The 13,801-nt window shown below is 41.7% G+C and overlaps 1 protein-coding gene across 1 annotated transcript in view; it reads right to left on the bottom strand.

The window, feature by feature from the left end:
* LOC136883054 (uncharacterized) overlaps nucleotides 1–2,393 on the bottom strand; it is a 76,214-nt gene extending 73,821 nt beyond the window's left edge. Inside the window, exon 1 of the mRNA XM_067155197.2 lies at nucleotides 1,819–2,393. Within this exon, the coding sequence (XP_067011298.1) occupies nucleotides 1,819–1,821 (3 nt within the window). The 5' untranslated portion in view covers nucleotides 1,822–2,393. The remainder of the gene's footprint in view (nucleotides 1–1,818) is intronic.
* Nucleotides 2,394–13,801: the final 11,408 nt, after the last annotated feature.

Consider the following 13,801-nt stretch of genomic DNA (forward strand, 5'->3'; position numbering starts at 1 on the left):
GATGCTGAACAATGGCAAGGCTGTCCTCAATATTAAAGAGCACAGATTTCTTTTATTTATGTATAATGACGTAAACAATTAACCCAAATCTATATATCAGTTTTCAATTATTTTTCCCTGGGGTTCGGATTAACGAAAATGTTTCAATAAGAGGGGGGGGGGGGGGGGACTCTGGGATACAAATATTTGGCTGAGTAAAACAAGTGCTAATCTTCTATACAGTGATAGGTTATTGAAAATCCACAGCCTATTTCCACTCATTTAATCGGGCCAGGAATGGAATGTATGAAACCCTCATCTAGCGGCGAGGATCGGAACTGTACCGGCTGCCGAAGCCTGTCGCACTCCTCTGGAGCAATGATTAATGACTGACAGATGAAATGAAATGATATTGGAGAGTGTTGCTGGAATGAAAGATGACAGGGAAAACCGGATTACCCGGAGATAAACCTGCCCCGCTTCCGCTTCGTCCAGTACAAATCTTACATGGTGTGACCGGGATCTGAACTACGGAACCCAGCGGTGAGATGCCGGCGCGCTGCCACCTGAGCTACGGAGGCTTTGTCAGAAAAAAGAAAACATGTCCGTCTGTTAGGTCATCAGCCCAGAGGCTGGTTGGATCCTCAAACAGCACCACCAAAGGCTATGCAGTTAGTGGGATACCACAAAAACCAATGGCGGTACCAAAATGAGGCGTACTAGGCAAGCCGAGGAGTGAGGTAGTTTGCCATTGCTTTCCTCACTGGGCCAGTGCTATTGTAGCACAGCTAACCCTATGAGCAACACCTTTCATGACACTCAGACACACTGGTTGTGCTCTGAATGTCATTAATCAGTACCACCCATACCCCAGCAGCTTCCATATTGTCACAGCCATGGATGAGACTGGGACTTCAGTGGAAGCTACACTTTGCTCTGGCCTGTGATGGTAACAGAAATATACCTGAAAAGGAAACACCTTAATTAGAATAGAATGACATTTTTGTTCTTAAAGAACATCATCAGATTCTATCAAATCACTCTCAGATATATTTAGAAATATAAAAAAATATTTAAACACATAACATAAAATAAATGTTTTTACATTTCCAAATATTTCAGTGTGATTTGATAGAATCTGATGATGTTCTTTAAGAACGAAAAATGGCATTCTATTCTATTTAAGTTGTTTCCTTTTCAGGTATATTTCTGTTACCATCTGTTTTCTATTTCAGATAGTTTGTATATTAATTAATCAACATTAATTTTGGAAAACTGAAGAACATAACACTTACCGTATAAAAAAAGAGAAAACTATGTATCAGTTCGTCCGCCTCTGTGGTGCAGTAGTTAGTGTGATTAGCTGACACCCTCGGAGGCCTTAGGTTCGATTCCCGGTTTTGCCACGAAATTTGAAAAGTGGTATGAGGACTGGAACGGGGTCCACTCAGCCTCGAGTGGTCAACTGAGTTGAAGAGGGTTCGATTCCCTCCTCAGCCATCCGCGAAGTGGTTTTCCGTGGTTTCCCATTTCTCCTCCAGGCAAATGCCGGGGTGGTACTTAACTTAAGGCCACGGCCTCTTCCTTGTCTAACCCTTCCAATCTTTCCACCCACCCCCCTCCCCCCAACAGAGGTGGTATTCCTCACTGTGTCCCAGGGAAAAACCAACCCTGGAAGGTAAACGAATTAAGAAAGAAAGAAAGAAAGAAAGAAAGAAAGAAAGGAAAAAAAGAAAGAATGTTAGTCATAAATAAAACAAAAAGAACTTTATCGTTTCAAGATTAGGAACAAAAGCCAGAGTATCTTAGTTGCCAGATTAAATTACTGCGAAAACTTACCATGATTTGCTCTTGTATATGAACTGGCCGACCAATTGATTCAGATTTTTTTTATTATAAAAAAATCCTTTGTTTTGTGGTAACTAACGTGATCCTTTGTTCATGAGTGCACTCGCTTAACAGCTGATTTTGGACTCAGCACTCTCTGTGACTGACATGTAAAACTAATGGTAACAAAGGAATGAACCGAATACCTTTATATTTCTTAATCACAGGTGAAGTTTTATAAGACACGCTTTAGGAAAATCACTATTGGTAAGCACTTCAACATTGACTCTGTATTTGGTGTGTCTCGCTTTGTTTCTTGACAACGGAATGAACCGAATACCTTCAAATTCCTTAATCACAGGTGAAGTCCCATAAGGCACGCTTTGGGAAAATCACTGTTAGTAAACACTTCAACATTAACACTGTATCTGATGTTCCACACTTTGTTTCTTGACGTGTGATGTTGCTATGCGAAGTTTCATCGGCTCAGAATATTCTAAGTTTACTCACAAACAGTTATACAGTAGAGTACACAACAGATGATTTATAAACTACACAACACACGCCTGCGCCCGCGCGATCCATGCTGTTCGCCAAGGCTGTCGCGTTGTCTGCTGAAGGCAAACCAAAGAACTCCAACTGTACAGAAGTTACAATGTGGGCGAGCCAGTTCCAGGCTATTCATGACTCACCACGCAACTCTTTCCACAGCTGTTGGCGTGCTAATATCTGGAAATAGATTCCGCACAATGACCTCGATTCTTTATGCATAGTTGCTTATAGGAAACATCTAAAGCTTTCGTTATGATGCCTCTTCTTTTCTTCTCATTCTGTTGCATATTCCTCGTGTTTCTTTCCGTGGAGCTTGGCACGTCTTGACAGATTTCTTGAGCAGAAGAGTAGCACATGTGGATAGCCGTTCGCCTATCGCACTTAGGTGTGCAGTAAATTTAGTTTTGGCGCTGTCCATTATTATTTAAGGATGCTCAAATACCACCACCACCACCACCACCACCACCACCACCACCACAGAAACTTAGCATTAAGAGCAAGGTCGTCAGCCGATAAAGATAAACTTTGCGCGCGCGTGTGCGCGTGATATGAATGAATTTTCGCAACATTAAAACCATCAGCCAATACATATGATTGTTGCCGCAATGTCGGATGTATGAATAAATTAGAATAACATCAAGGTCACCAATGATTAAATACGTATGATTTTAGTGTAAAAACCGAATAACTTCGCCTAACCTCTAGGTCATCGGTCAGTAAAGATAATATTTTATAGTATGGAACTGAATGATGGAATGTAACATCAAGATCATCAGCCAATAAATATCATCCTTATAGAAAGGGAATTGAATGATTGAATGTAACATAAAGGCCATCAGACAATATATATATATTTCATGTAAGGACTATAAATGACTTACCGGTAACGTTATATCTTGGTCATCAACCATTTAATGTACTATTAATTGTAGTGTCCGATTAACTTACCGAGACATCAAGTTCATTAGGAAATAAAGATAATATTTATAAAGCAGGGATTGGAAGACTTTGCACGGCTTAAAGGTCATCAGCCAATAAAGATGATCTTCAGTGTAGGGGTGGAGGGACTGCGAGAATTAATTAAGATTTACTCATTCAAATTTAACATTTTGTACTAGGATATTGGTGATTTTAAACAAATAATTAGCTTCTACAATTCCCAAGAAAACTAAATTATTCGAAGTAATATATTATTATTATTATTATTATTATTATTATTATTATTATTATTATTATTATTATTATTATTATTATTAATCCGTTTACCCCCAGGGTTGGATTTTCCCTCGGACTCAGTGAGGGATCCCACCTCTACCGCCTCAAGGACAGTGTCCTGGAGCGTGAGACTTTGGGTCGGGGATACAACTGGGAAGGAAGACTAGTAGGTCTTACCTCGCCCAGGCGGCCTCACCTGCTATGCTGAACAGAGGCCTTGTGGTGGGGATGGGAAGATTGGAAGGGATAGACAAGGAAGAGGGGAGGTCTTAAATTAGGTACCATCGCGGCATATGCTTGGAGGAGAAGTTGTAAACCACGGAAGACCACTTCGAGGATGGCTGAGGAGGGAATCGAACCACACTCTACTCACTTGACCTCCCGAGGCTCAATTGACCCCGTTCTAACCCTCGCATCACTTTTCAAATTTCGTGGCAGAGCCGGGAATCGAACCCCGAAGTGGTTTTCGTGGTTTCCCACTTCTGCCCCTAAATTAAGACCATGGCCGCTTTCTTCCCCCCTTCCTTGCCTATCTCTTCCAATTTTCCCATCCCCCACAAGGCATAGCAGGTGAGGCATTGGTCGTTATCCCCAGTTTGATCCACCTGACCCAAAGTCTCACACTCCAGGACACTGCCCTTGAGGCGGCAGAGGTGGGATCCCTCGCTGAGTCCGAGGGAAGTACCATTCCTGGAGGGTAAATGGACTAAGAAAGAAAGAAAGAAAGAAAGAAAGGTCCGCCTCTGTGGTTAGTGCGATTAACTGCGACTCCCCATCCCCCAGAAGCCCGGGTTCGACTCCCGGCTTTGCCATATATGAAAAGTGGTATGAGGGCAGGAACGGGCTCCACTCAGCTTCAGGAGGTCAACTGAGTAGAGGAGGTTTCGATTCCCACCGTTGTTTTCCACTTCTCCTCCATGCAAATGCCGGGATGGTACCTAACTTAAGACACCGCCGCTTCCTTCCCTCTTCCTTGTCTATCCCTTCCAATCTTCTCATCCCTCTACAAGGCCCCCGTTTAGCATACCTGGGCGAGGCACTGGTCCTCTTCCCAGTTGTATCCCCCGACCCAAAGTCTCACGTTCTAGGACACTGCCCTAGAAGCGGTAGAGGTGATATCTCTCGCCGAGTCCGAGGGAGAAACCAACTCTGGACCCAAAGCGGATTAAGAAAGAAAGAAAGAAAGAAAGAAAGAAAGAAAGAAAGAAAGATAATGTGCGGTTAATAGTTTTTCTGTTTTACCATTTTAAAACAACAAACACCATCTTTACCACCCTTTAGAACCAGCAATTCCTTAATACAACTACACTTTCATGCTAAAAGTTGTTTATGTAATGTACTGGTGATTGCTTTAAGAGAAAGTCAACTTGCCAGCTATCACACTTAAGGGAGCAGTAACGGTAGCCTCTGCCCACTACTGTGGGGATAAAAAAAAACTTACCATTTTTTGTATTTTAATTGTATAATCTACAACGCAGGAAACATCCCTGTAGACTGGCTATCATCAGCCTTATCAACCTGAAACAAAAATCGAATTTTAATCAAGGTGGCGATAAGTCTAACGAGTCACGACATGAATATTAAAAAGAAAAAAAGTCGAAGCACACTTCTTGGACATAGACATGCAGCTTGTCTAGAACCACGCATTTTTTAATACTTTGTCCCCAGAACTATTGACGATAAGGAAAGGGCCAAAGCTGAAAAGGTGCCTGAACATCTGACTTATTCAATATCTCCTTCCAAACACCACAGTTTATTAATCCAATTTTTATCCAATTATCATTGAAATGACTTTATGGTGCAATATATTTAATGTAAGTAATGTATATAAACCCACACACAAGCTTCCTTATGTGGGATTCACTGAAATGTAGACTAAACTATTGTAATTGTGAATAATATTAATTAAAATAAAATAAATTATACATTCTTGTTTGGAGAAGAATAGAGGAAATCACCAGTCTGGGTTTCTAACGGTCTTACCGAGCCAGTTGGTCGCGTTTTGGGGCCACGTAGGGGTGTGTTTGCATTCGGGAGATGGTGAGTTCGAACCCCACTGTCGGTAGCCCTGAAGATGTTTCCCATGGTTTCTCATTTTCACATCAGGAAAATACCGGGGCTGTACTTTAATTAAGACCACCGTCAGTTCCTATCCCATCGTCGCCATTATTATTATTATTATTATTATTATTATTATTATTATTATTATTATTATTATTCGACATAGAATATACTCTCACGTTCCAGGACACTGTCCTTGGGGCGGTAGAGATGAGATATCTCGCTGAGTCCGAGGGAAAAATCAACCCTGGAGTGTAAAAGAATTAAGAAAGAAGGAAAGAAAGAAAGAAAGAAAGAAAGAAAGAAAGAAAGAAAGAAAGAAAGAAAGAAAGAAAGAAGAAATAAATAAATAATAATAATAATAATAATAATTATTATTATTATTATTAATATTATTATTATTATTATTATTATTATTATTATTATTATTATTATTATTATTATTATTATTGGGGCCGCCTCTGTGGTGTAGTGGTTAGCGTGATTAGCTGCCACCCCCGGAGGTCCGGGTTCGATTCCCGGCTCTGCCACGAAATTTGAAAAGTGGTACGAGGGCTGGAACGGGGTCCACTCAGCCTCGGGAGGTCAACTGAGTAGAGGCGGGTTCGATTCCCACCTCAGCCATCCTCGAAGTGGTTTTCCGTGGTTTCCCACTTCACCTCCAGGCAAATGCCGGGATGGTACCTATCTTAAGGCCACGGCCGCTTCCTTCCCTCATCCTTGCCTATCCCTTCCAATTATCCCATCCCCCTACTAGGCCCCTGTTCACTATAGCAGGTGAGGCCGCCTGGGCGAGGTACTGGTCATACTCCCCAGTTGTATCCCCCGACCAAGAGTCTGAAGCTCCAGGACACTGCCCTTGAGGCGGTAGAGGTGGGATCCCTCGCTCAGTCCGAGGGAAGAGCCGAACCTGGAGGGTAAACAGATGATGATGATGATGATTATTATTGGGGTTGGATACAAGAGTGAGAAGACCATTCACAGTCGGAGAATAAATCCCACTAAATCCCACTAAATCCCACAAGATTTGTCGAAGTCTGAAGTTAAGAAGTAAGGTGGAATCGATCAACCAGACTCACCTTGGAAACCTCGTGGGCGTCACACAAGTTACTGAGTACGTGGGGTTTAAATGAAGTGTATATAAGTATAGATAAAGTTGTGAAAGTAAGTGTGGATCATTTGAAGAGGGCTTAAATTAAGGATGTGCAGAGGAGGCAAAGATGAAACAGCTTAGCAAGGCAGAAGGAGAAAAAGTAGGTAGGTACTTGGTTCTCCAATGTATTATGTAAATGCACTATAACCATTCCCTTTAACGCCCGTTAGCCGTTTATAATCACGGTTAACAGTAAAGAGTAATATTGTTACCTCCACATCCTTTCCATTACAGAAATTAAATATTCATTTTGAGTTCCCGGGATGTGAGCGTCAACTGTAGGCTGCTAGTAGTTCACACATCTTCTCACAGATGGCGCGCGGGGTAGCTTTCTCGAGTCAATACTTGAATCCTTGTTGCGGCGTCTCTCTGCCCAGCGCTCTCCCGGTTTCTGCTTGGTTTGGTGTTGCTTCTTGTAAGGCTGTCGAGATATTATGGTCATTAGTTCTGTGCAGTTATTGCGTGTGAAGTCTATCCAATACTCCTGTATGTCCCGACGTAGGGATTGGTTAATAAAAATAAATATAATAATACCGGGCGAGTTGACCGTGCGGTTAGGAGCGCGCCTCCGGGAGAGGCCTAGAGGCCCACTGTCGGCAGCCCCGAAGATGGTTTTCCGTGATTTCCCATTTTCACACCAGGCAAATGCTGGGGCTGTACCTTAATTAAGGCCACGGCCGCTTCCTTCCCATTCCTAGGCCTTTCCTGTCCCATCGTCGCCATAAGATCTATCTGTGTCGGTGCGACGTAAAGCAAATAATAATAATAATAATAATAATAATAATAATAATAATAATAATAATAATAATAATAATCTACCTCTGTGGTGTGGTGGTTGGTGTGATTAGCTGCCATCCCCGGAGGCCCGGGTTCGATTCCCCGGCTCTGCCACGAATTTTTAAAAGTGGTACGAGGGCGAGAACGGGGTCCACTCAGCCTTTCGATTCCCACCTCAGCCATCCTGGAAGTGGTTTTCCGTGGTTTCCCACTTCTCCTCTAGGCAAATGCCGGGATGGTATTTAAGTTAAGGCCACGGTCGCTTCCTTCCCTCTTCCTTGTCTATCCCTTCCAATCTTCCCCCCCCCCCTACAAGGCCATTGTTCAGCATAGCAGGTAAGGGCACCTGGGCGAGGTTCTGGTCCTCCTCCCCAGTCGTATCTCCCTACCCAAATTCTCACGCTCCAGGAGATTGCCCTTGAGGCGTTAGAGGTGGGATCCCTCGCTGAGTCCGAGGGAAAAAGTAATCCTGGAAGGAAAACGGATTAAGAAAGAAAGAAGGAAAGAAGGAAAAATTAATAATAATAATAATAATAATAATAATAATAATAATAATAATAATAATAATAATAATAATAATAATAAGCAAGTGGCTGCGAGGTTTGATTCACGTAGCTATCAGCTTACATTCGGGAGATAGTGGGTTCGAACCCCACGGTCAGCATTTCCGAAGATGGTTTTCCGTGGTCTCCCATTTTCATACCAGGCAAATGCTGGGACTGTTCCTTAATTAAGGCCACGGTCGCTTCCTTGCCACTCCTCGCTCTTTTCAATCCTATTTGTGTCGGTGCGACTTAAAGCAATTTATAATAATAATAATAATAATAATAATAATAATAATAATAATAATAATAATAATAATAATAATAATAATAATAATAATAATAATAATTCTGCGTGTTTGGCACTGTTTCAACTAATACCGATCTTAGGAGAGACCAGGATTGAAGCCATTGGTAAATCTACTGACAGGTTCAAACCGACTGTGAGTGGATGTGAATAAGGTTACTAACTTTCCTGTAAGACAGGGGAACTCCCGCTTTACAGTTTTTAAATTTTTAACATAAATATGTCCATTGACAAGAAGAACAATAAGAAGAATCTGAAAATCTGCCTCGCAAAATTAGCGATGCAAAATGTGTAACGCGATGTTACGTAGCAACCGTGCAGGTTATGATCATTCAATCACTACTGATCTGCATTTAGGGCAGTCGCCCAGGTGGCAGATTCCCTGTCTGTTGTTTTCCTAGCCATTTCTTAAATGATTGCAAAGAAATTGGAAATTTATTGAACATCTCCCTTGATAAGTTATTCCAATCCCTAACTCCCCTTCCTATAAATAAATATTTGCTCCAATTTGTCCTCTTGAATTCCAACTTTATCTTCATATTGTGATCCTTCCTACTTTTAAAGACACCATCCAAACTTATTCGTCTACTGATGTCCTCCCACGCCATCTCTCCACTGACAGCTCGGAACATACCACTTAGTCGAGCAGCTCGTCTCCTTTCTCCCAAGTCTTCCCAGCCCAAACTTTGCGACATTTTGGTACTCTTTTGTCGGAAATCGCCCAGAACAAATCAAGCTGCTTTTCTTGGGATTTTTTCCAGTTCCTGAATCAAGTAATCCTGGTAAGGGTCCCATACACTGGAACCATACTCAAGTTGAGGTCTCACCAGAGACAAATATGCTCTCTCCTTTACATCCTTACTCCAACCCCTAAATACTCTCATAACCATGTGCAGAGATCTGTACCCTTTATTTACAATCATACTTATGTGATTACCCCAGTGAAGATCTTTCCTTATTTTTATACCTAGGTATTTACAATGATCCCCAAAGGGAACTTTCACCCCATCAACGTAGTAATTAAAACTGAGAGGACTTTTCCTATTTGTGAAACTCACAACCTGACTTTTATGCCGGTTTATCATCATACCATTGCCTACTGACCATCTCACAACATTATCGAGGTCATTTTACAGTTGCTCACAATCTTCTAACTTATTTATTACTCTGTACAGAATAACATCATCTGCGAAAAGCCTTATCTCTGATTCCACTTGTTTACACATATCATTGATATACATAAGAAAACATAAAGGTCCAATAATACTGCCTTGAGGAATTCCCCTCTTAATGTTTACAGGGACAGATAAAGCTTCACCTACTCTAATTCTCTGAGTTCTATTTTCTAGAAACAGAGCCACCCATTCAGTCACTCTTTTGTCAAGTCCAATTGCACTCATTTTGGCCAGTAGTTTCCCATGATCTACCCTATCAAATGCCTTATATAAGTCAATCGCAATACAGTCCAACTGACCTCCTGAATACAGGACATCTGCTATATCTTGCTGGAATCCTAACTGATTGATGGCCATGACTGAGAGATATAGAGACCTCTTCTCATCATATTGTAGAGAAATTATTTCATTCGTGGTAGTTTCATAGGTCCTGAGTCAGTTTCCCCGTTTCGATGCACTCACTCCTACACTCGTCCACTCCTCATTCTATATAGATATCTCTCGAAAATGATTCGTTGGATGCAAATTAATTAATCGTTATCATTTTGAGTTGTCCGACTCGTTGGCTGAATGGTCAGCGTATTGGCCTTCGGTTCAGAGGGTTCCGGGTTCGATTCCCGGCCGGGTCGGGGATTTTAACCTTCATTGGTTAATTCCAGTGGCTCGGGGGCTGGGTGTTTGTGCTGTCCCCAACATCCCTGCAACTCACACACCACACATAATACTATCCTCCACCGCAATAACACGCAGTTACCTACGCATGGCAGATGCCGCCCACCCTCATCGGAGGGTCTGCCTTACAAGGGCTGCACCCGGTTAGAAATAGCCACACGAAATTAAAAAAAATAATTTTGAGTTTCATTTATTGAAAGACATGTTTATGATCATTTGATGTTCCCAAAGGGAAATTTGACACCATTTTTAATGTTTTGATTGTCCGACTCATTGGCTGAGTGGTCAGCGTTGAAGACTTCGGTTCGGAGGGCCCTGGGTTTCATTCCCGGCCTGGTCGTGGATTTTAGTCGCCTCTGATTAATTCTTCTGGCCCGGGAACTGGGTGTTTGTCCCAACACTTTCCTCTACATATTCAGACAGCACACTACACTACCAACCACCACAGAAAGCACGCATTAGTGATTACATAGCTCCATATAGGGTTGGCGTCAGGAAGGGCATTCGGCCGTAAATGAGGGCCAAATCCACACTGCGACACAGTTCGCACCCGCGACCCCACAGGTGTGGGAAAAGTGGTAGGAAAAGAAGAACAGGAAGAATTTTAATGTTTTGATTGCAGTAGTTTTAGGAGTGAATTGAAGTGTTTTACTGTTGATTAGTTTTCTTAATTGAACACTATGGATAACCCCGTTGTGTAAGTTGCCAAGGGCAACGAATTAACGTACTCGTATACACTACATATGGTGAATTTTGTCAAAAATTTGAATAAAGAAATTTTTATGACATATAGACTACTGTAAATCTAATGATCATTCTAAAAGAGTAGGCTATGGTTTCTTTATGGAGTATTCTAATCGATAATCGAGAGGTCAACTGAGTAAAGCGGGTTTTGATGCCCACCTCAGCCATCCTTGAAGTGGTTCCCCTACCGAGCTCGATAGCTGCAGTCGCTTAAGTGCGGTCAGTATCCAGTATTCGGGAGATAGTAGGTTCGAACCCCACTGTCGGCAGCCCTGAAAATGGTTTTCCGTGGTTTCCCATTTTCACACCATTCAAATGCTGGGGCTGTACCTTCATTAAGGCCACGGCCGCTTCTTTCCCACTCCTAGCCCTTTCCTGTCCCATCGTCGCCATAAGACCTATCTGTGTCGGTGCAACGTAAAGCAATAAGAAAAAAAATAGAAGTGGTTCCCCTCTAGGCAAATGCCGCGATGGTACCTAACCTAAAGCCACGGTCGCTTCCTTCCCTCTCCCTTGTCGCTGTGTGAAGGAAAATGAACCTTACCGTTCCGTACTATAGGAATGTATGTTTGAGTGACGTATTTACTAAGTCCCAGAGTATAATTTTTATAAGGTTAATTTTTCTCTACGCGTAAGCATAGGAAAATGAACCCAACGAACATTCTTCTGATGGACTGCATACCCAAATGTGGCTGGAAGGCGTGGCCAGTCTTAAGGGAAATAATGGATAGGAAGAATTTTGAGAGATACGAGGTATTCTAGCTAGGCCATCGATATGGTGAATTTAGTCAAAAATACCGAGCTCGATAGCTGCAGTCGCTTAATTTCTGCCAGTATCCAGTATTCGGGAGATCGTGGGTTCGAACCCCACTGTCGGCAGCCCTGAAGATGGTTTTCCGTGGTTTCCCATTTTCACACCAGGCAAATGCTGGGGCTGTACCTTAATTAAGGCCACGGCCGCTTCCTTGCCACTCCTAGCCCTTTCCTGCCTCATCGTCGCTATAAGACCTATCTGTGTCGGTGCGACGTAAAGCAAAATAACAAAAAAATTCAGTCAAAAGTTTGAAAAACGGAATTTTTATGACATATACTGTAAACCGAATGGTCTTTCTAAAAGAGTATGGTTTGTTTATGGAGGATTCTAATCGATAAAAGGTTACTTGCGAGACATTAAAATACTATGGTAAACTGCGAAGTGAAAAAATAACTCTTGCAATTTTGAAGTGAACTTCATGATATCTTTAAAAAAATGGAAAATGGATAAATACTGCAGTACAGGTAGTAAAAGTTTTTAGTTTTGTTTGTTAAGAATTAACCCTAGAACTGGCAAATGTCGAATATTCAACACTCTGGTCCCTGCTGTAGTGGCACTGTCGAAATTCGACATTTTGTATTTCTTCACGGAATTCTTCAACAGATGTCGTGACCATCGACATTTTTTTCGTTCTCGATGTCTACAGCAGTCGTGAGTTCGGTTTCATTCATAGTTAACACCTCTTTGGGTGCAGTTTCACGGAAATAAATGAGTGCAGTTTTCTGACCATGTGTTTTGAGCAATTTTGCTATATATGTATATCGTATAGAATAAATGATCTACATTATTTAACACAAGTATGTACGCAATAAATTAAAAATGAATATCAAGACCCTTCAGCCGGGAAAGCGCTAGAGTTGATGCCTTCATGAACTCTTCCCAAAACACCTGTGAATTTGCGCTGTGGACACTCCCGAATGATGTAGTTCATCGTCTGTTCTTGAGCTCCGCGGTCGCAAGCAGGTGAATCTAGCCATCCTCATTCGTGCAACGTTGCTTTGCACCTACCCGCGGTTTAGTTGGCACCACGTAGCTCTTGGTAGATCAGTTCCTTCACGGACTCCGCTTTCCTATTCCATTTCATGTCATTTCGTTATTTTATATTCGATTCGAGTTATTTTCTTTCTTTCTTTCTTAATCTGTTTTTCCCTCGGACTCGGTGAGGGATCCCACCTCTACCGCCTTAAGGACAGTGTCCTGGAGCGCGAGGCTTTGGGTCGGGGTTATAACTGGGGAGGAGGACCAGTACCTAGCCAAGGCGGCACGAGTTATTTACTTATGTATATATACGTATTTTGTTATTTCACTGATTACATTTTTAGTATAGTGAGTGTCTAAAAATGACATCTTCATTAAGAAAAAATAGTGATGAAGTAGTGCGAAATTTGTTGGAAGGATTTGACTTGGAGGATATTGAGAAAGAAACAACAGATTCCGAATCGGATTCAGAATATGTACAACCTATTTCTTCGCATCAAATATCGGAACGTGAAAGTGATAACGAGCCTGCAATACAGCAGTCTATCGTAACGTATAGAGCGACGTGGCGAATCAAAGTATGATATACATTTTCTCTAATATTTTCAAGAATGTACCTCTCAGAGTGACGGAGCTTTTGCTTGCATTACAGATACATGACTGATTATCTATATATCTCAGTTTGCTTGTGACATGTTTCAGTTTCATGTACAGTATGATCAAATATTTTATTATTTTGAATTTAGGAATTACACTTTTTGGGCAGAGCGTACATTTTTCTGGTGAAAACATTTATGCTATTTCGTGTCAACACGACAATCCTCAGCTTTACGTACATATATAAAACTTCGTAGATTTATTGCATACGGTACCTTGTGGACTTTTTGTACTTTATTTGGAGAAGTAAAAGCTGCCAAATATGGCTGCCAACACAAGATTTAACATTGCCAGTTCTAGGATTAGCATAAATTATTACTCTACATGCTAAAAGTATTGCAATTTTAA

The sequence above is a fragment of the Anabrus simplex genome, chromosome 11, assembly GCF_040414725.1.
Source record: "Anabrus simplex isolate iqAnaSimp1 chromosome 11, ASM4041472v1, whole genome shotgun sequence".
NCBI lineage: Eukaryota > Metazoa > Arthropoda > Insecta > Orthoptera > Tettigoniidae > Anabrus > Anabrus simplex.